General features: G+C 32.6%; 2 protein-coding genes across 2 annotated transcripts; both read left to right on the top strand.

The window, feature by feature from the left end:
- Positions 1-7,584: 7,584 nt before the first annotated feature.
- Positions 7,585-10,037, top strand: LOC138318622 (uncharacterized). Its single transcript, XM_069261152.1, has 3 exons — positions 7,585-8,282; positions 8,495-8,553; positions 8,843-10,037. The coding sequence occupies exons 1-3, from the start codon at positions 8,135-8,137 to the stop codon at positions 9,227-9,229; spliced, it is 594 nt and encodes a 197-aa protein (XP_069117253.1). The 5' UTR covers positions 7,585-8,134; the 3' UTR covers positions 9,230-10,037.
- A 7,557-nt stretch (positions 10,038-17,594) lies between these two features.
- On the top strand, positions 17,595-19,678 carry LOC138320046 (ras-like GTP-binding protein RhoL). The gene is made up of 3 exons (XM_069263137.1): positions 17,595-17,752; positions 18,319-18,377; positions 19,137-19,678. Exons 1-3 carry the CDS (start codon positions 17,614-17,616, stop codon positions 19,509-19,511), a joined length of 573 nt encoding a protein of 190 aa, XP_069119238.1. The 5' UTR covers positions 17,595-17,613; the 3' UTR covers positions 19,512-19,678.
- The last annotated feature ends 324 nt before the right edge of the window (positions 19,679-20,002 follow it).

A 20,002-nucleotide genomic window follows, 5' to 3' on the forward strand; every position in this document is an offset into this window, starting at 1 on the left:
ACTTGATTAAAAAATGCAAAAGTCTTTCCTTTTAGCTACCGCTGATTGTTTGGACGGACGGGCGGACAGATGATTATGATTAAGAAACCTACTTATAACTTAACGTATGACAGGGATTCAAATTACACCAACCATCTATTAATTCTTGTTCCAGTTACTCCAGCTTTTCAAACCCTAATTTTCACTCGGACAACTTCAAAACACCACAGTAAAATATCAATTAGAACTCAGAAGCTATTGAATAAATTGTTAGTGTATTATCAAATTACTTGCTTTATCATTCCCCTCACAACTTTTGATATCAAATCTGAATTCATATACCGTATATTAATTATCGCTTAACAATGCAAACATCAGAACGAAATTATTTTATCCAGGTGATAGCTTACGTCAGATAAATCAAATTTAATAATTGCCATGGTTTTTGTTAAAAATTCTTTACGTCACCTGTTATCAAAATCTCGTATATCTATCTTTCGAATATATTATATATTTTGTCATATCGTTGATAGGGAAGGGTAAGGCCATTTTGTTACATAATTGATACGCATGAGCAAGGCCATAATACTAATCAATTCAATGAGTACGATAAATTAACTAAAAAAGGGTTGTTTTGTTTCATTGAAATATATATTATTACCTTACAATAGGTATATTGTACAGGAAAAGTAAAGGCAATGTTTAATCAATTTGCAGGAAAGCAAGAATATGTTTGCACTTGAACTTTTGGTCATAACTCTGACAATCATCGATCATTAATAGAGGAGGTTAAAGTGTGAATGGAAGGAGCAAAAAAAACAATTGGTTATTGTTTTAGTCCTCAACAGAAGATTCACATGACACATAGAATGACAGTGCAAAATGACTTTTAGCGAGGTGACGAATGGCCGATATTAATTAAAAACATATGTTGAACTGTATCTTGCAGAATAAAATTAGCCCATTACTATTTTGCAACTGTTGAATTAATTATTGTGCTTATAAACCTTTCTATAAGTGTTGTAGAGTGTCTTCGAAAGATGTCTTACATGGCCGCATGATCAATCTGAATCACCAGCAGCTTTAATTCAAAGAGAGGTTATGGAACATGAAATTAATTTTTGATATGTTTAAGATGCATAGGCTGTAACAAAGCTCTCTCACAAAATACGTGCTATCATATTAAATGCATAAATCTCACATTACTTTGATATAATCTACCTATTAAATGAAAATAATATCTTAATGTAACTTACGTAACCAATTGACATAATTGGAATGAATTGACAACATCAATACAAAACTCTGGAAAAGTGTAAAGTAACTATGAAAGCGACGAAATGACACGATAATTCAACACAACTTACGAGTGTAGGTGACATTATTTTTCAAGATTGTCTAAAACAAAATAAACATGTTTTATCTGAAATATATAAAATTTTGCAACTATAAAATTGGACAGGACATTGTTGATTAATCGTCCATAGGAACAGCAGTTTTATTATTGTTTTCCACCGAGAATAAACAGAAAATAAAATGATGTATTCGTTTTGCTTTGTTTGAAAATACCAAAATACCACGTGGTATTGAATGTTATACATGGATTCTGAACGAGACGGTATGAAACAGGATGTTTACGTTACTCTTCAAAGAAGCCGCTGCCGGCCCAATGGAATACACATTAAACTTACATTTATTTATCGGTGTCAATACATTCTTTAACGACATTTATGGTATTCTTATCGAATGTTTGGGGTAAACAAGCGGACGGGAATCTCACTATTTTTACCCACTATATCTCAACTGTTTATTTTCCGGCAGGAATTTAACGCCCTTTTTAATAGTACTTTCACTCACTTACTATTGGATGTGTGACGTCTGTTTTTGTTTGACACAATCTGTGGATTATACAGTGATGTATTGACCTTTAAAGGGAATCAATATTTAAAGACATTAAAACCCACAACATTCAATGGTTATGTACTTCCGTACGTCTATACTTCGGACATGATCGTCATTCTTAAAAGTATGGTTAGATTTTCAAATATCCAGTACATAAGTGAATCCAAAGGGATAACAAATAAGCTTTTTTTAAAAACATTTACATACTACAAGTTTCAATTGTTCGTGGAAAAAATATAATTATTTTATTGTATCTAAGTGATCACGTGAAAGTGAAAAATGTCTTATTCCTAAATTGGATTTGTGTTTCAAGCAGACATGGTGTTGGTGTTCGATGTTTACATTCAGCTATTGTGGATATTATAAAGGAGTTGTTGATAACTTTAGAGTGAATTTCTAAACATAGATTACTTTCCGGTCGGGGTGATCCGGAATGTTGCATGTCACGATGACAGTTTATTGATGAGACAAACACACTTTGACTTTTATCCAGCCAATGACTTTTCACTACTTATATTTGGTTATTTCATAATTGATTACGCCCTGAATTTTCACTTACACATTGTCATAAAAGATAACCTTAATATAGCGGATGTGACGTAAATATCGTAATATTTGTTATCAGAATTCCTTAAAATATCGTTCAAAAAACATATATGATTAATACAATTTTCTGACATTGTTGGCATGATATAATGGTAATTCAATTTGGACCATAATATAACCTAATCCATCAAGGGCAATTAGTGCTTTTCGGCTACCACGTTTCATTTGTCAATGTTTAATTCTAATAGAAAAGTGACCGATTATGTAGAGAAGAACATAGGTATGGATTATTTCCCCTGATATTTTCCTACAAGTTTATGAATTCTTTATAAGACAAAAATAATAATTTAAAACTATTTAAATACTTACATAAAACTGATGTGTTGTCCTAAGACTTACTTTCAATGAGCACGATATTGTTAATGCTAATACGATTTAAAGTGAACACGTCTTTCTAAGTACGAACAGTTCGATGAAAAATGAGCGTTATTGCAAAGTATCAGATCAACCCAAAATCATCCATAGAATTAGAAACCCCGAAACTTGGAACTTTGAGCTTACAGACATCAATGTTGAAGACATAGTCTTCTTCTGATATTTACATATATGTGTTAAGCCTTAAGAACCACACAAACAGAAAGGTATATGTATGAAACAAAGAGGATTCTCCAACTGTCTCAATAATGTGTGTTGTCGAATCTCTTTGACAAAAATGCACAATGAGTGTAATAAAGGGTTGTATGTGCAAGCGTCTGTCTCGATAACTTGACAATATCTTTGCGATATGTAAATTGTTATTTGTGAATTAACATATATAGTTGGAGACAATAGTCAATTATCTGTCACCTCGCTAATTAGAAATTATATATAGATACCATCTAGTTTAATTACTAGTCTGTCAGTAACGTTAATTACATTGATACACTGATAAGTTTGATATTAGATCATAATACAGATAAACATACAGAGGTTATCTAGTGTTAGTCACGTGCTGCCACGCCTCACTGCCCATGACTGGAGTGAAATAAAACGTTTTAAAATTGACATTTATTGTCTCATTAAGCAGTAAATTCCATCAAATGACATGATGAAGTTAAATTCGAGTTTGACGTAAAGTATTATGGTACTGACTCATGTAGTTTACGGAAACATTAAGCCTCATCATTGTACTTTTTGATATTGTAAATGATCCTGGTATTGCAATGGTAAATAATAAAGGACTAGGCCTATACAATAGTATTATTTATGTTTTCCTTTCATTTAACATTATTCTATATTTGGCTTCCTCGTGCTTACCTATGGTTAACTGACTTTTAACTTTTAAAGTTTGGATTTTGCTATTATATCGGTCTTAAGATTAGCATTACATCAAATGAATGGAAACGTGGAATAAGCAACAGAGAAAGTCATTACTGAAGTTAGATCAAACATTAGTAGGTAGTCTGTATCGACGTTAAAAAATTGATTGAAAATGAGAGAACGATTAACCAAGAGTAAATATCGCAAAACAACTCCGCATGTTCTATCATTATTTTGATGTCATTGTCCAAAAAATATTTTCGTGGTTGAATTATATTTTCGTTTACAAATAAGAGTGAATTTATTTTGTATTGATGTATGAACCGGGAAACGGAAAAAGTCGTTTACATGAAGTCATTAGCGCAAGTGTCTTTTTGAACTTCCAAATAATTATTTAAGTATTGCCTGTTGCTGTCACTAGATTTGTCAGAGATTGTTCACTCTTCATAAATTTGTCTAGTTCTATCTATGTATATATCTATTTTATGTGTCTGGTTTGTCCATTTTCCTTCTTCCGTTTTATCGATTTATGTTTATGGTTGAGATACACTGTATTATGTAGATTATTTATTGTTTTGTTTGTGCGTGTTTTGTTTATTGGCAATAAATGTCTAATATTCATCGTCTGTTTCAAAGCACATAGAATCTGCTGAACATTAGCTTTTCACATGGGAGGCAGTATCAAACTGAGCTAATGCATATCCAGCACGTGTTTTGTATCAAAATAAACCACTAATTGTATTTTCCATAGTTGTGCTGTACCTATCACAACAGATTCATGAATTGTGATTGCTCCTGTGATTGATCTGTTTTGGTAATATTCGATATAAATACGATGCTATCGACCCTATTTATCCTAATTTGACCCGTGTCACTTAAAGTGTACACTCTATTTAGGTGCCAACAGGCTCCTCACAGCTGACATCTGTGACGTCACAACGTCATGTTTGTTTGGAACATATCAAAATTATATGACGATATTTTATCGTTAATCAAATGGCCTTGACCAGGCGAACTATTGTTTTAGAGCGAGTCCTTACCGACCGTCCATATAGCCACACAAAGCCTTATTTTGATTGTGTTGGCCAGATCAAGCAATGCGTGTTTATCTGTTCGTGAAACAATAGAAACGAACATTCGTATCCAATGTCCCAGACGACACATCACAAACGGTATCATAACCGCTATTGAACTTAAATGAACAGTAAATGCCTTCAATTGAATTAGCATTTGTGTACTTAACACAAAAGGAAATATTGAAAAAAAAATAACAAAAAATATATAAATAGATAAATATAGTAAAAAATGAAATAAAACTTGAATTAAACAAAACATTGATTAAGAATTGGTTCACTTCATAGACATGTTTATTTTAGGGATTTGTGACCGAATAGTTTACTGTACATGCGTCACAACACCAACTTTTTATTGCTCCCTTTCCTTATGAATTTCCCATCCCATGCTCTGCACTTTCTGCTGAATTAGCTGCACGGAAAACACTTCACTATCTACTTTATCAGAAAACCAGAATGATAGAGAGCAACACATAAAAACAAAATTAATAGGATAGAATTATGTAGCTGAAGACAAAACGAAATCGAAAATATTTCAAAATGTTCATTATCATTTTTTCAAAAATAGTTGCATGTTGAAATTACGCTGTTTCACTGGCCATTATCCTAAAGGAATTTACCACAATGTTATTTGACCATTTATCTGCAAATCCCATTATTCATTATTGCGTTACAGATATCAGAATATTGGCTGTCCATTTTTGCAGCTATGATGAGGTGACTGTACTCCTAAGTAGCCATTCCTTTACCCAGCCTGTTTGTATATCGTGGGGTTACTGTACCAATAAGAAGCTCAGTGTTTAGACAGCGCCTGGCTGTGGCGATAGCTACTATAGGTCTTATATAAACATCGTATTAACCACAGAACACCTTTATTATAATCACCCAAACATATGTTTTCAGGATGAAAATACGTAATTAATGTAAATTCATATTTTCTCCTTATTTCGTGAAGATTTTCTCTTTTTTTTTTCTTTTCTTTCTTTTTCGTTCTCAGTTTTGCTGATTGCATCGATGTTTTCTTTCGTGAAGGAACATTAACTGTAATTTTGCCCGATTTATAAAAAAAAGAATTCAAAAATCAATTCGCCACAGTAATATCGAAAAGAAAGATAGAAACATTAATCTTAATGAAAAAAAAAGAAAAAGATAATAAAGAGTTGGAGCATATTATCAATAGTACAACTGGACATTCAGCGACGAGGTCTGTGTAATTGGGCTCTCATCATCTGTTTAGAAATCCATGAAGCCATAGAAAATACAGTGTATACGCTGCATAGCTAACTGCTTGTGTTACACAAATATTGACGTTTATAAAGAGTTTCCACATGTTGCGTGTGTCCGGGGTTTCCTTCGGGAAGGGTAAGTGTTCTGTTGAGAGATTCGACGTCCGCCAGTCACGAAAGCTTTTTACGCTGAACTATCAAAAGTTCTCGGGTCAGCGATCGAATGTACTACAAGAATTCATTTTTCAATTACATGTTTTAAATGGTAGGGCAAGTTATTGCCACAATGAGTTCGAAAAGTTTGAGGATATTCACCTGTTAAAGGGGAGGGTGTTGACTGATCGGTTACAGGGTGAAATCTAAATAATTACGGTCATTTATTAAAAACATTGGTCTTTAATTTACCTGAATAAAACAACAATGTTATTAATAAATGATCGATACGTTTGCGTCATAACCTGGGCAAATGTTTGAGGTAATTCATTTTAGGCTTTGTCATCAAATCCTATGAAGCACAAATAAACACATTCTTTCTTCGTCGTGTTTTATTTGATCAGACTAACATATATACTTATTTTAGAAAACACCCATAAGAATGACTTAAAATCATCTGAAACAATGTAACAATGTAAAGGAAAATATATAATTGCGTACGCTGTGTTTTGATGTGAGTAATGTTGAAAGGATATGCTCTTTTTTCCCTATTTGCGTTGTTCCTTATCGTTTTCCATGTTTTCAGAAACTTTCAACATTACATAACATATATCTAAAACGATTTGGCCTATCCCTTGTTCCTACAGGGTTCGGTTTGAAGATAGGATGAATTACACGTAGTATAAGAAATATCCTGAGCAATTTCTTCGTGCACAACCTGGTAGTCGTATGTTTTATTGTAATCAATTGTTTTGGCAAGAATTTACAAATGCTTATCTTATCAATATCAAAGTTTTCTCTGTGTCATACAATACCAACTAAGAAAACCAATTAATCAAACAATTAAATAGTCAATCAATCGATAAATCATAATTTATGATTTGCTCATTTTAGGCATCGTCTCAGCAATTCCAAAGAATTTTATATTCTTGCTCCTTGGTCAAGGAAGAAACAAATAAATTATTGAAAAAAGTCCAACCTCAAAAACACCTTGAAATCGATGAGATGAAAGGGTTTTGGTGCCGAATGTTTATATTCCTTCTTTACGTAAGGTCTATATCGTCCTTGTGTTGTGTAATTAATACGAGGAAGTAAGACTATTTTATAACTATCTGTCTGATTAGAAACATTTGGATCTGAAGTTAGTGTCATACAGCCACGATCTGTTACAGAAGACGCAACTGTTACTAACAGACGGTATACTCAATGTTATTAAGTATAGGTAATTGTCTTAATGGATATGGCCAGTTTTTATACAAAACCAGGCGTGTGCAATTACTCCTCCATACCACAAAACGGCTTCTGTTCTTACAAAATTGGAATTGCGTTTTCTCGCTTACGCAGATTACATCGACGCAAAAACAATAACCGCTCTGTTATAATGGACTCTCCGTGTCTCTGGCACTGACGGCGTGTATTGGAGCTTAAGTTTTCTATCATGATATTGATGCCCTGACGGTTACAGACCATTCCCATGCGGAGCCCGCCGTCTCTGTACCAGCTGACATAAGCTGAACTATATGAATGGTGTGGGATGTTTTTGCACTGAATCTAATTTATTTGTTATCATTAGCTGGTATGTGGGTTTGGTTCTATAGTGAAGGCAGTATACATAATTTAGCACACTTCTTTGTGTAAATACAACTCTAACCAATGACAACGCGATAGGGTACATGATATAGTGTTTTTGGAAAGTTTAGAGTAAACACCGCTAGTGATCGGACGGTTATATAAACAGGGCGAACTTTGAGTCTACAATACACATTACCGTCCATCGTTGAAGAAGGAAGTACATCCATTTGTATATGAAACTGGGAAGTACAAGGAAAAGGGAAAAGAGTTTCATTTTCATACCTAACAGGAAAAAAATCAACGTCTTATAAGAAACTCATTGTTAAATTCTTCATTTGTTGGATTAATATTTGTTTCACCTGTGATAAGAACACGGAGTACACTATGGTCACTAGTAGTCCAAGTGAGACCAGATGTATACAATGTACATTAGTGGGCGATATGGCTATCGGGAAAACGTCTATTATAAAGGCTTATACTGACAGGACAAACTGTAAGCCTCCGCCCGGTACAGTCTTCGATAATTATGCAGGTATTATTGACATCTTACCATCATTTCTCAGTGGACAGTTCAAACATTTTATATCGTTTTAATGTAATGAAGAATTCCGTCTTTCACTTTGTGATTAATCTGGAATAAAAAATTCGTGCTTGAGAAATTTATATGAAAAAAATTGTGTTTGTTGTCCGTGATTAGATTTCATGTATGAATAAATTTAACTTATTCTGTCTTTCTTTATACAGGTACTTCAAAATATATCGATCAAGAATTCACTGTCAGTGTGTTTGACTGTTCAAGCAAGGTAAGTTCATAATCATAGTTTATTTGTCATTACTATTATTATTTTTATTTTGTTATGTTAAACTTTTAGTTTCTCTTTATACCAAGATATATGTATTATTACATTGTTTTTATTTTAAATGAAATGGTACTAAGAGGATTTGTGCACACATTTTACAGACGAATATTTCATTTGTTAATGTTAAAAAACCTCAATGCAATATATAAAAGTTGCTTCTATAAGACTTGAAGAAAAAAATTGGGTCTTTGTTTTGATCAAATTATCATTATATTCCTTTTTGTTGTTTCAGCCTGACCATGCCAGTATCCGGTTATTTGCGTACAAAGATAGCGACGTATTCGTTCTGTGTTATAGTGTAATGGACAGAGACTCATTCTATCACATCAAATCAAAATGGCTACCGGAAATAACAAGCATTATGGGAAAACGCGTGAAATTAGTGTTGGTTGCAACGCAGACAGACTTACGTGACTCCATCGATCTAGATCAGGACATTCCAGTCAGTAAGACAGAAGGACATGATTTGGCCGACGATATTGGTGCTTTTAGTTTTATCGAGTGCTCATCCTCAGATCAGGATTGCGTTCATTGTATATTCGAGGATGTTGTGCAATGTTCACTGAAACAAAAGAAGAAAAAACACAGTATTGTTCAGCGGATTTTTGGAACAAAGTAGAGAGCATTCCAATGTGAGCAAAGCTCATTGGCTGTGATGTTGCAAACGAAACAAACACGAATATTAAAACTGTCAGATGCTGCGATGAACCTGGTTAAAATTCTATCTATCTGTAATAATTTGAGATCTGTTGGGTGCGTGTATCCATGTTTTGTGACCTTCCATTACTTTTTATTCGACGAAAAGTTTGATGACAAGTTAATATATTTAACGTACTATAACCGATCATATCTTAGCGGTATCCTTACTTCAATGGATTTGTTTTCCTAAGTAGGCATACCACTAAACCCAAATATTGAATTTGAATTTCACCGAGTTTTGCTTTCACTCATAACGCAAGTATTTTCAAACTTAATTATCAATTAAAATAATACGCCAATATGCAATCAATTTTATAATTTTGAATTTATTTTTAGGTTAATATTTTTATACGTGTATAGGATTGTCAATGGTTTGATGTATATGACGAAAGATTTGTCATAAATCTAATTCTCTTCCACTTACTACCGACATTGTAATTTTGACATACGATGCTCAAGTATAGAGTTGAAACATGATCGTTTGGATTTGTTAGGCATTTCATTGTACGTACGTTTGGTATATATCGAAAATAAGCACTAAGTTTTGTGCAGTTAACTGACACGTTCCCATAGTGATGACCATTGTTGCTTTTAGAACTATTTTATGAAACGAAGAAGTAAATATGACATTATGGAGTGTTTATTGAAGATATGTGATTTAATAATGTTATTTATTTTGATTTATTTTTATCATTATTATTTATTGAATAAATATGACGTTGCTGTAATTCCTATGTTTTAGTTTTTTGTTTTGGTTTTGCGTGCCGGGTTAAAGAGGTGGAGGAAAGTTGGAGAACCGGCTAGTACCTTGTAACTGCCCCACATGGGATTCAAATAGAAACTCAGAGGTGAAGGGTTAGTGGTAGCATGTCGATACAGGTTTGTACCGTTTGCTGATCACGTGTCAGTAACCGTATAGAGGGATCTGAGAATTAGTTACAGTTTATTTTAATATAATTAATTTTTCTTTGTTTTCATACCAAATCTGGCTTTCTGATTGGCCAATATTTTTTTGCATACCACTATGAAAAAAAAAATCCGAGAATGGCGCGAAACCCCGACGTTAACGTGACGTTACAATAGAGACATTGACGTTGCGTATTGATTCGGAAAAAAGAATCCCTTGAAAAACCACTATAATCTTACATTAAAACATACTTCATTTTATCAAATAGAGTATAAAATTAATTATAAGTATTGATGTCACTATTTTTTTTAATTTTATCGGGTTATGAAAAAAAAATGTTTGCAAACTTTTGTAAGAATCCGCTACGCGGATAGCGGATTCACACAGTTTGCAAACAATTTTTTTCATACCCCAATAAAATTAAAAAATAGTGACATCAATGCGTAAATGGACACACCAGAGTGCCAATAGACCTACATCAAAAATCGATAAATCAAAATCATACATGTATAGTAATATATATATATGCTAAAAGGACGTAAAGCTCCCTGAGACAACTGGCTTTAGAGGCTAAAAATTATGTTTCTAGTAAGTCAACACTAAATTTTTACTACCAATTGAAAGAGTGAAAATTTTCCTTTCAAAATCACCCTACACAATTATAATTTATGCAAAGTTCCGTCATTAAGACGACAGCAGTCATTTTCTCAAATAAAAAACGCATCTCCTCTCAAACGGGCAAATCTAAGTTTGGTTATCAACAAGCTTTATGATTATTTAAAGATGTATCAGAACAAATGTTACAAAAAGAACTATGAGACCACAAGTTTCGAAACAAATGCCGTCTTTTGTATTTTTTACGACAGTGTAAGGATATTTTTTCTTCTAAACATTGAATGATAAACTGTATATGAATAAAACACATTTACGAACATACCTATATTACATGTTCAATAAACACAATAACTTACAATAACGTCCCATTATATGGGTTATTGTTTACAATCAACACAATAACTTACAATAGTGTCCTATTATCTGGGTTATTGTTTACAATTAACACAATAACTTACAATAACGTCCTATTATATGGGTTATTGTTTACAATCAACACAATAACTTACAATAGCGTCCTATTATATGGGTTATTGTTTACAATTAACACAATAACTTACAATAGCGTCCTATTATATGGGTTATTGTTTACAATTAACACAATAACTTACAATAGCGTCCTATTATATGGGTTATTGTTCACAATCAACACAATAACTTACAATAGCGTCCTATTATCTGGGTTATTGTTTACAATTAACACAATAACTTACAATAGCGTCCTATTATATTGGTTATTGTTTACAATCAACACAATAACTTACAATAGCGTCCTATTATCTGGATTATTGTTTACAATTAACACAATAACTTACAATAGCGTCCTATTATCTGGGTTATTGTTTACAATCAACACAATAACTTACAATAGCGTCCTATTATCTGGGTTATTGTTTACAATTAACACAATAACTTACAATAGCGTCCTATTATATGGGTTATTGTTTACAATTAACACAATAACTTACAATAGCGTCCTATTATCTGGGTTATTGTTTACAATCAACACAATAACTTACAATAACGTCCTATTGTATGGGTTATTGTTTACAATTAACACAATAACTTACAATAACGTCCTATTATATGGGTTATTGTTTACAATCAACACAATAACTAACAATAACGTCCTATTATCTGGGTTATTGTTTACAATCAACACAATAACTTACAATAACGTCCCATTATCTGGGTTATTGTTTACAATCTACACAATAACTTACAATAACGTCCCATTATCTGGGTTATTGTTTACAATCTACACAATAATATACAATTATGGCCCTCTGTGGAGGGATACATCTAGAATTGTCTCCCTGGAAAGAGTTATTTTCTCGAGGGCGAAGCCCGAGAGAAAATAACTCTTTCCAGGGAGACAATTCTAGATGTATCCCGACACATAGGGACATAATTATTTTATTATAGCGAACAAAATCAAAAGAAAAAAAATCTCTGTTAAAAGAATCCATGAAGATATTTCCCAACAACAACGTTGTTAAATTCGTTGGGCTACAAAAAATAAACAACAGCGTTGCCATTGTTGGTTGACGTTGCAGATGACGTCAACTTCCGGTCACGTGCGGAGCTTCCAAGGGGTTATTTCCCTGGGGTTATTTCCCTCGGGGGTTATTTCCCTGGGGTTATTTCCCTCGCCTTCCAATTCCGGGGAAACATCTAACTTATTCAATGTCATGTGATCAAGTTTAATCCAATCAGAACATTCTAAATAAAAGTGAGGTATAATAACTTACAATAACGTCCTATTATATGGGTTATTGTTTACAATCAACACAATAACTAACAATAACGTCCTATTATCTGGGTTATTGTTTACAATCAACACAATAACTTACAATAACGTCCCATTATCTGGGTTATTGTTTACAATCTACACAATAACTTACAATAACGTCCTATTATATGGGTTATTGTTTACAATCAACACAATAACTTACAATAACGTCCTATTATCTGGGTTATTGTTTACAATTAACACAATAACTTACAATAACGTCCCATTATCTGGGTTATTGTTTACAATTAACACAATAACTTACAATAGCGTCCTATTATCTGGGTTATTCATTACAATTTGGCACAATGTTAATGAAGCCCAACGTCGATTTAATTATGTAAAACATAAACAAAATGTTTTTATGAGAGTTCTTTGTTTTGAAAAAAAAACCCTTAAGACAAAGAGCTTTTCTTTACCTTTGTAGTGACAGTATAATTCCATATAATTATAAAAGGGGGTTGTGGAGGAAAACCAAATAACTTTATGAAAACGTATGGACGGTAATCAAAATTGAAAGTCAGAACGGATGCCAAGCTTAACATTTCAATTTAGCTTCATGTAATTTACCTTTCCACATTTACTAACCATCAGTTTTCCATGTTTCCGCTTTACGTGAACTCCTCCATAGTGACATACAGTTAGAATTAGTTTACATTGTCTTAAAACACACTCAAAAATTAAACTACATGAAATTTTTGCAATGCTTCACATTTCACAACTTAGTTTTTTCTCTATATGTACAATTGTGCTTACTTACACATGACAAATAATAGGTTATTACTTAATTCGAATAATGAGAAGTGGTGGAATTTAAAGGTGGAATTTTCGCAGGTATTGATAATGAATTGTATAGAAAGGGAGGTAAATCCTAAACAAATATGTACATCTATTTAAATGAAAGAATGATATATATGCTAATGCTAAACACACGTTTTATAAAATAGTGTAACATTCCATTCAGTTTGCCTTATAAATAATTATTCAATTACAATATTGATCATCATATAAAAATGTTAAATCGGTATCGGTGTGTGAAATGTGTACTCGAGATTGGTGTTTTTATCGTTTTACACTGCTAAGTTAACACGTATGCTCAGTTGGCAGTGCGCATGCTTACAATAAGATACATGTAGCTGTAAAATGGTTTGTATTCTCCTGGAATATCTAGGGTATTGATTAGTTTTTTATGGAATCTTAAAATCAAATTATTAGATAGCAATTAATGAATAGTCGTAGATTTCTGTATGTCCCTGATACGTCACAAATCACCCATCACTGTAGCTACATTGTATTTCTCTAAAAACAAGCACTAAAAGTACCCTCATGCAGACATAAAAGCCGTTAAACGAAATGAATGGGAAAGTGAGATAGGTCATGTACAATTGCATCTAATTGTTATGCTCCGATATACAGTATTAGTTTGATGTCTTATCTGTAAGACATTTAAATCGATATTCAAAATACCAAAAGCGTTTTGTGCATTAAAGTATCACTGTTCTCAATCTGAACTAGAAATAATGTACTAAATTACATGTATCTGATATAAAATAGTGATCGAACATCTGTCCCTTTTAGCACGGTTTCTGAAATATTAGTTTTAACGAATTTACGTTACGTTTTTTTCTGACGTTTGAAAATCTGTAGTAATCATGTAGCATGTCACTTTAAAACACAGATTACATTACATTTGATATTTTATCTTTATTTATACGTGAAGCATGTCAGTTTTATAATTACATATATTTTCGCAGCCGAAGAGGTGAATCTATTTATGTCATTCTAAATGCCACTTTCATAAGGGTTTCTTATAAACACATGGGCTGGTCTCTTTCTTTTTTAAGAAAGATTTTTGGAAAGTTATTGCACTCAGCCAAAATGTGAATTCCCATTTGCAAAAACGAGGATTCATTTACTACGTATTAACAATCGAGTTTTCATACTAAAAGAACAGCATATGACAACGACACGCCATATTGAAGCAGTAGGTCAAATTGATGTATACAAGAGGCCCAGAGAGCCATATTTCTCACCTGATTATTTCAGTAAATATGATGAGAGTACTCTCATCTACAGCGAAGCGGTTTATAGTTCGAATTCACTCAGATTTAAACGCAAGCGAATTATGTAAGATTATATTAAGATTTTACGAAACGTTATAACTTCATAACGCCAATGAGGGATGCTAGCAACCAAATTTCAGGAAAATGTCATTTTTGTGAATTATTGACGGACGAGAGATAGACACCATACGATAGCCGCCAACCACCATGACATAACCTCATCTTGATCCTTCAGACCAAGTTGTAGAACTTGTTGCATTTTTTATTTAAACATATTGTTATTATTCAACATAACAACAGGGATAAGGCACAAGTTTTCTCAACTTAGAAACGCCTTCTTCCAGAATTACATTGTATATATACAGATCTACAATAATATACAATATAACCAATTAGATTTCTAGAGTTAGATATTTGTTTAGAAGAGGAGAGTTGAAAAGCATGGAAGAAAAACAGAATAACAAAAAAAAAGGAAAAGGGGCAGGGGTTAAGTCTGTTGAAGTGAAATATTCTTAAGCGACCTTAGAACCGATTACTATTTTTATATGGTCTGTACGGATTTAAAAATATATCCGTTTTGCTCGTATTACAGGTTTGGAGAACCACAAAGAATAACATTAATTGTGACATTACAATATTGAACAATGTTGTTAAATAAAATTTCACGTTGCCTTCTATATAATATACATTCTAAAAAAATGCACTTGTTGCATATCAGCACGAGTCTACTACTGATGATGTAGGTTAATAGGTCACTAGTCCAAACATACAATTCGTTCTTGGTAGACAGGTGTTACAAACAGCGGCTCAGTAAGCACCAGTTCACAGTTAATGTCAGAGTGCTACTGTCGTAAATTATCATATAATCAATATATAAGTCTTTTTAAATTCTTTTATTTCAAACCAAAACTCCAAATTGTGGCATGAATAATAATAAGTATTGTCCTCATTTATAATCTTTATTTTTCGGTATTTTTTAGATTTCGTTTGACTAATTTCAGGGTGTTTTGTTCTGGGAATAACTGTACAAAATACTTTTGTAATATGGGTATTGATTCTGTTATATTTACATTGTAAAAGTTAGCAGTAAATAAAGCTGAATGCTGGTGGCTATTGCAAATTGTTTGAAACGGATAACTCAAAGGATGTGATATCATCTAACATATTAATAAGTAATATTCAAAACCATCTACTCCCTGATAACGTCTGATCAAGCTAGAATGTTACAAATAGTCGAATACCAACAACAAAACTTATCGGAACTTAATTTTGATAAGATGATGAAAAAGGACTTAATATACTTTAGAATATGTGTAAAGACTTTGATATAGGGCAAAGAAGTATTCTAACATTGTGGACAAAAGATTTTCGAATTTTCGAAGCGATCTGCCCCTGTGTCAAGACACGAGAAGAACCAATAAAATTACATGTTAAGGACGGTCACGGACGTACACAAAAACATAAACAATGAACACATATAGAACATACAGATAAACTAAAGGGACAATATCTATACGTATCCAAACTGTTAGAATTACTTCTATGCCCTATATTTACTACTTTAAGTAATTCGTATTCTACAGACATTTGTCTATAAGGATCCAGTGTTATATGGAAAATAACTATTGATATTACTTCCTTGACCCAATAGAATTTGATATTAATAGAGTTACATATGATTTGATTATCACATCACGTTCATGTTCCTTTTACATAATCTAGTTTTGTATATGTGGCACTCAGAATCCATGATCACACTAAACCGTAAAATAACGGAATCTGAAAAATGTCGTGAAACGTAAAAGCTCTGAAAGTTTTCCATATAACACATGCCAAAGAGGTAAATGTATTATTCCATATTAAGTCTTTTCCTCGTCGATACAGGGCATATCAGAATTGGATTCTTCATTTCAAAAATATCAAAATAAGATAGAAAGAAACAATATGTCAAACCAATTACCTACCATATACAAACGCCTACCATATTTGGGATCATAGATAGGATCTGATAGAGCTTAACCATTTTAGTGCATGTATAAGACTTTCGTTGTATTCAAGATGTGTGCACCGTACTGTCTCCACGAGTCTTTTAAGTCAGACGGTGCCATGAGTATACTTGTGTGCTACGAACGTGGTGCAACTGTCAAGTACACACGCAGAGCGAACGTTGAACGTGACGATGACGTTCGGTGCCCACGCGTCTTCCGCACGTGGTTAAATCATTGGCCTGAACGCAGACCAGATGCAGCCCGAACGCAGCAAAAGTTCTGCATAGACTAAAATATTATGTCCTATTTGTCTGTTCCAATAGACGTTACGAAGCCTCAAATTTTGTCTGCGTTTTTGCACGTAGACAGCACACCAATGCAAGTACGACATGTTCGTTCTCGATTTACCCCTCGGAGCATAGGCCATATTTGCTGCGGATTATTGCAACACGTAGAACCTTTGCTTGCAATTTCTAATGAAGCGTACAATAGACATTTAAGTTATCTACTGCATTTACTATACTGCTATTTTCTGGTTCATTTTTGATAGAAATCGAACATGACCGAAGGATTGATCGAATAACATGCAAAACGAATGTCAAAAGGAATGATAAAAACAATATTTAATTAGATTAAACTTAAATTTATCTCTTTTTTTCATAATTGGATGTATATTATTTGTTTATGGTTATATAACGATTAAGAATTTAATCAGCTTAGTTAAGCTTACTCAATATGAAAGATGATATAAAAAAAACTTGATACATGTATCCATATACTTTACATCCATGTGATGAAATGCGTCATACTTCTGCGTAGAATGGTGTCAAACATGTTAAGCGACCTATGATTGGTTGCCATGTAATCTTCATATAAACGGATGTATAAAACACCATCAGTATTTACTCTAGTTCCATGACAGTATACCTATAGCTGGTTATGATGTTGGTCAACATGAAACCTATTCATTGTACACTGGTCGGAGATGGAATGGTTGGGAAGACATCAATCGCTCATACCTACATTGGGAAAGGAATCGGTGACCAATACGTTGCAACAGTATTTGAGAACTATGCAGGTAATACTTAGATATATGGTTATATGAATGTAAAGTATCATTCTGCGTCACATAAAAGTATTGTCATACACTACTCATTTAAATTGCTTTTTTCACCTTTTGTTATTTTTTCTCCGTTATCATTATTCTCCACGGTTGTATTGTTCATTGATGGAGTGTTTTTGCCAACACACATGAATATTTGCTTTTCTAATTAATTGGATGAATGTTGGTTGCTCCTGTTTTAACAATTAACGATAAGGAGCAAATCTGATGATAACAGATATATCAATGAAAAGTAAGAAGCTATTATATCTTACTGCTAAACTTGGCACGTATAATCAGCACATTCTCTAGCGTTATCTAATGTACATTGTGCAATATTATATCAATTGCTCACCTGATGCTTAATATTTGCAGTTCATGAAATTTAACTTTTGTGATGATTGCTTTATTTACATCATCTTCATTAGGCAATTCTAAAAGACAATACAAACTTTAATATTAGTTTAACATTTTATAATAATAATATGAATGTTTGGGTTTAATAAAAGTCCTTTTTTAATCACTTTGCATGTTCATTTTAGGTGGCACTTCAATTGATGGAGAAAGTTATATAGTCAGTATCTACGATCCTGCTGGACAGGTAGCTAACTCTTTTTATGGTTACATTGATAATAATGTAAAATATATCTTAGCAAACATCTGAACCTCCAATCGCGCACTTGGATTATGACCAATAATACATAAAAGGTACGCTATAATCATGTAAGACCTTACGCCATATATTTTTTATATATAATCATTCTTTTATGTTTCCCACTTCCATCAATAAATTACATTTTTTAACCTATCATAATCATTTCCTGTAGATAAATCAGGCTAGCAAGAAAGAACAAAAATCACTTAATTGATACTTTTTCTATTATCGTCTTCAGGATGAAGGATCATTTCCAAAACCTGTAATATCAGTTTGCTACAGTTTGCTAAAACTTGTAGATCAAAATATAAGTACAGCTGTAAAAACACAACATCAAGAAGTACATATGGGGTCAATATTGCTAGGAAAATACATATGAAATTAGGTCGTTTGTGTAAATGGGTCAAATAAACATTATCGTCAATTATCACCTCCTCGCCTCGTTATCCGTCATGATATAGTCACACATCTAGAAAAAGTTTAATGCAATATCCGCATTTTGAGATTGTCTTAATATCCACTTGGTGTCTTTTTTTCCTGCTTATTGTTTTTATTCAATTTACGAAATTTGTGGAAATATTTATAAAACAATTGTCGTTCCTTACACCAGAACATCTATAATAGTATCTATTCGTACGCGATCTTTTTTTCGCCAACATATTATTCATATTTCTGTATTTATCAATTTTATTTTATTATTTACAGCACGACTATTCCCGTATGCGAGCCTGCACCTACACGGACTGTGAGGTCATACTCCTCTGCTACAATGCCAATGATAGAGACACATTTAACCACATAACATCATTCTGGCTGCCGGAAATCAGAAAATTCAGAGGCAACAAATCGTCGATTATTCTAATCGCTACTCAAACAGACACCCGGAATCCGGATTCCGACTTTTCGATTAGTACGCAAGAAGGTGAGGATTTAGCAAGAGAGACGAACGCAGTCGGGTACATGGAAACCACTATTCAAGATTATTATAGTGTTAAAGACGTTTTTGAAAAAGCAGTAACATGTGCTTTGAAATGTAGAAAGAAGAAAAACAACATTTTCAAAAGAATGTTTCGACGATAAACGAAGCAGATTCTACTAATTTTTAAATGTTAAATAATCTATTTTGGTCCGAAACATTATATTGTTATTGTTGGATTGAATATTTTATAGTCATTTTATTATTGACAACGATGTTATCTATTCTTTTAACAATTGTTATACTGCAACATGTACATTATTTTATATTGCTTCTGGTCAGTAAAATATATAAAGCAATTAAACTGTTAAATTTCTAAAACCTGGTGTATGTTTATTCATTCTTTTGCACTCAATGTTTTGTTTCATTTAGATATCTACTACCAATCGTAAAATGTAACTATAAATGTAAAATGTAACCTTTTTTAGATTGAAGAATGAACTTGTATTTGTTATTTAGTATAGAGTTTATACTATAACACAAAATCAAGGCCTTATGTCGGGTTATGTACCCTAAAGAAAGCGTTGAATACGATTCTACAAAACTTGCATGTTTTGTGTTATAGCTCTATAATTTTTTTATATTAATCCTTACA

This window comes from Argopecten irradians, chromosome 3 (genome assembly GCF_041381155.1).
Source record: "Argopecten irradians isolate NY chromosome 3, Ai_NY, whole genome shotgun sequence".
NCBI lineage: Eukaryota > Metazoa > Mollusca > Bivalvia > Pectinida > Pectinidae > Argopecten > Argopecten irradians.

Excerpts from the sequence above, each read along its gene's own strand:
- LOC138318622 (XM_069261152.1), top strand. The coding sequence starts at position 8,135 with ATGGTCACTAGTAGTCCAAGTGAGACCAGATGTATACAATGTACATTA. Across the intron at positions 8,283-8,494 it reads AGTCTTCGATAATTATGCAG|GTACTTCAAAATATATCGAT; the intron begins GTATTATTGACA and ends TTCTTTATACAG. Across the intron at positions 8,554-8,842 it reads TGTTTGACTGTTCAAGCAAG|CCTGACCATGCCAGTATCCG; the intron begins GTAAGTTCATAA and ends TTGTTGTTTCAG.
- LOC138320046 (XM_069263137.1), top strand. The coding sequence starts at position 17,614 with ATGATGTTGGTCAACATGAAACCTATTCATTGTACACTGGTCGGAGAT. Across the intron at positions 17,753-18,318 it reads AGTATTTGAGAACTATGCAG|GTGGCACTTCAATTGATGGA; the intron begins GTAATACTTAGA and ends TGTTCATTTTAG. Across the intron at positions 18,378-19,136 it reads TCTACGATCCTGCTGGACAG|CACGACTATTCCCGTATGCG; the intron begins GTAGCTAACTCT and ends TATTATTTACAG.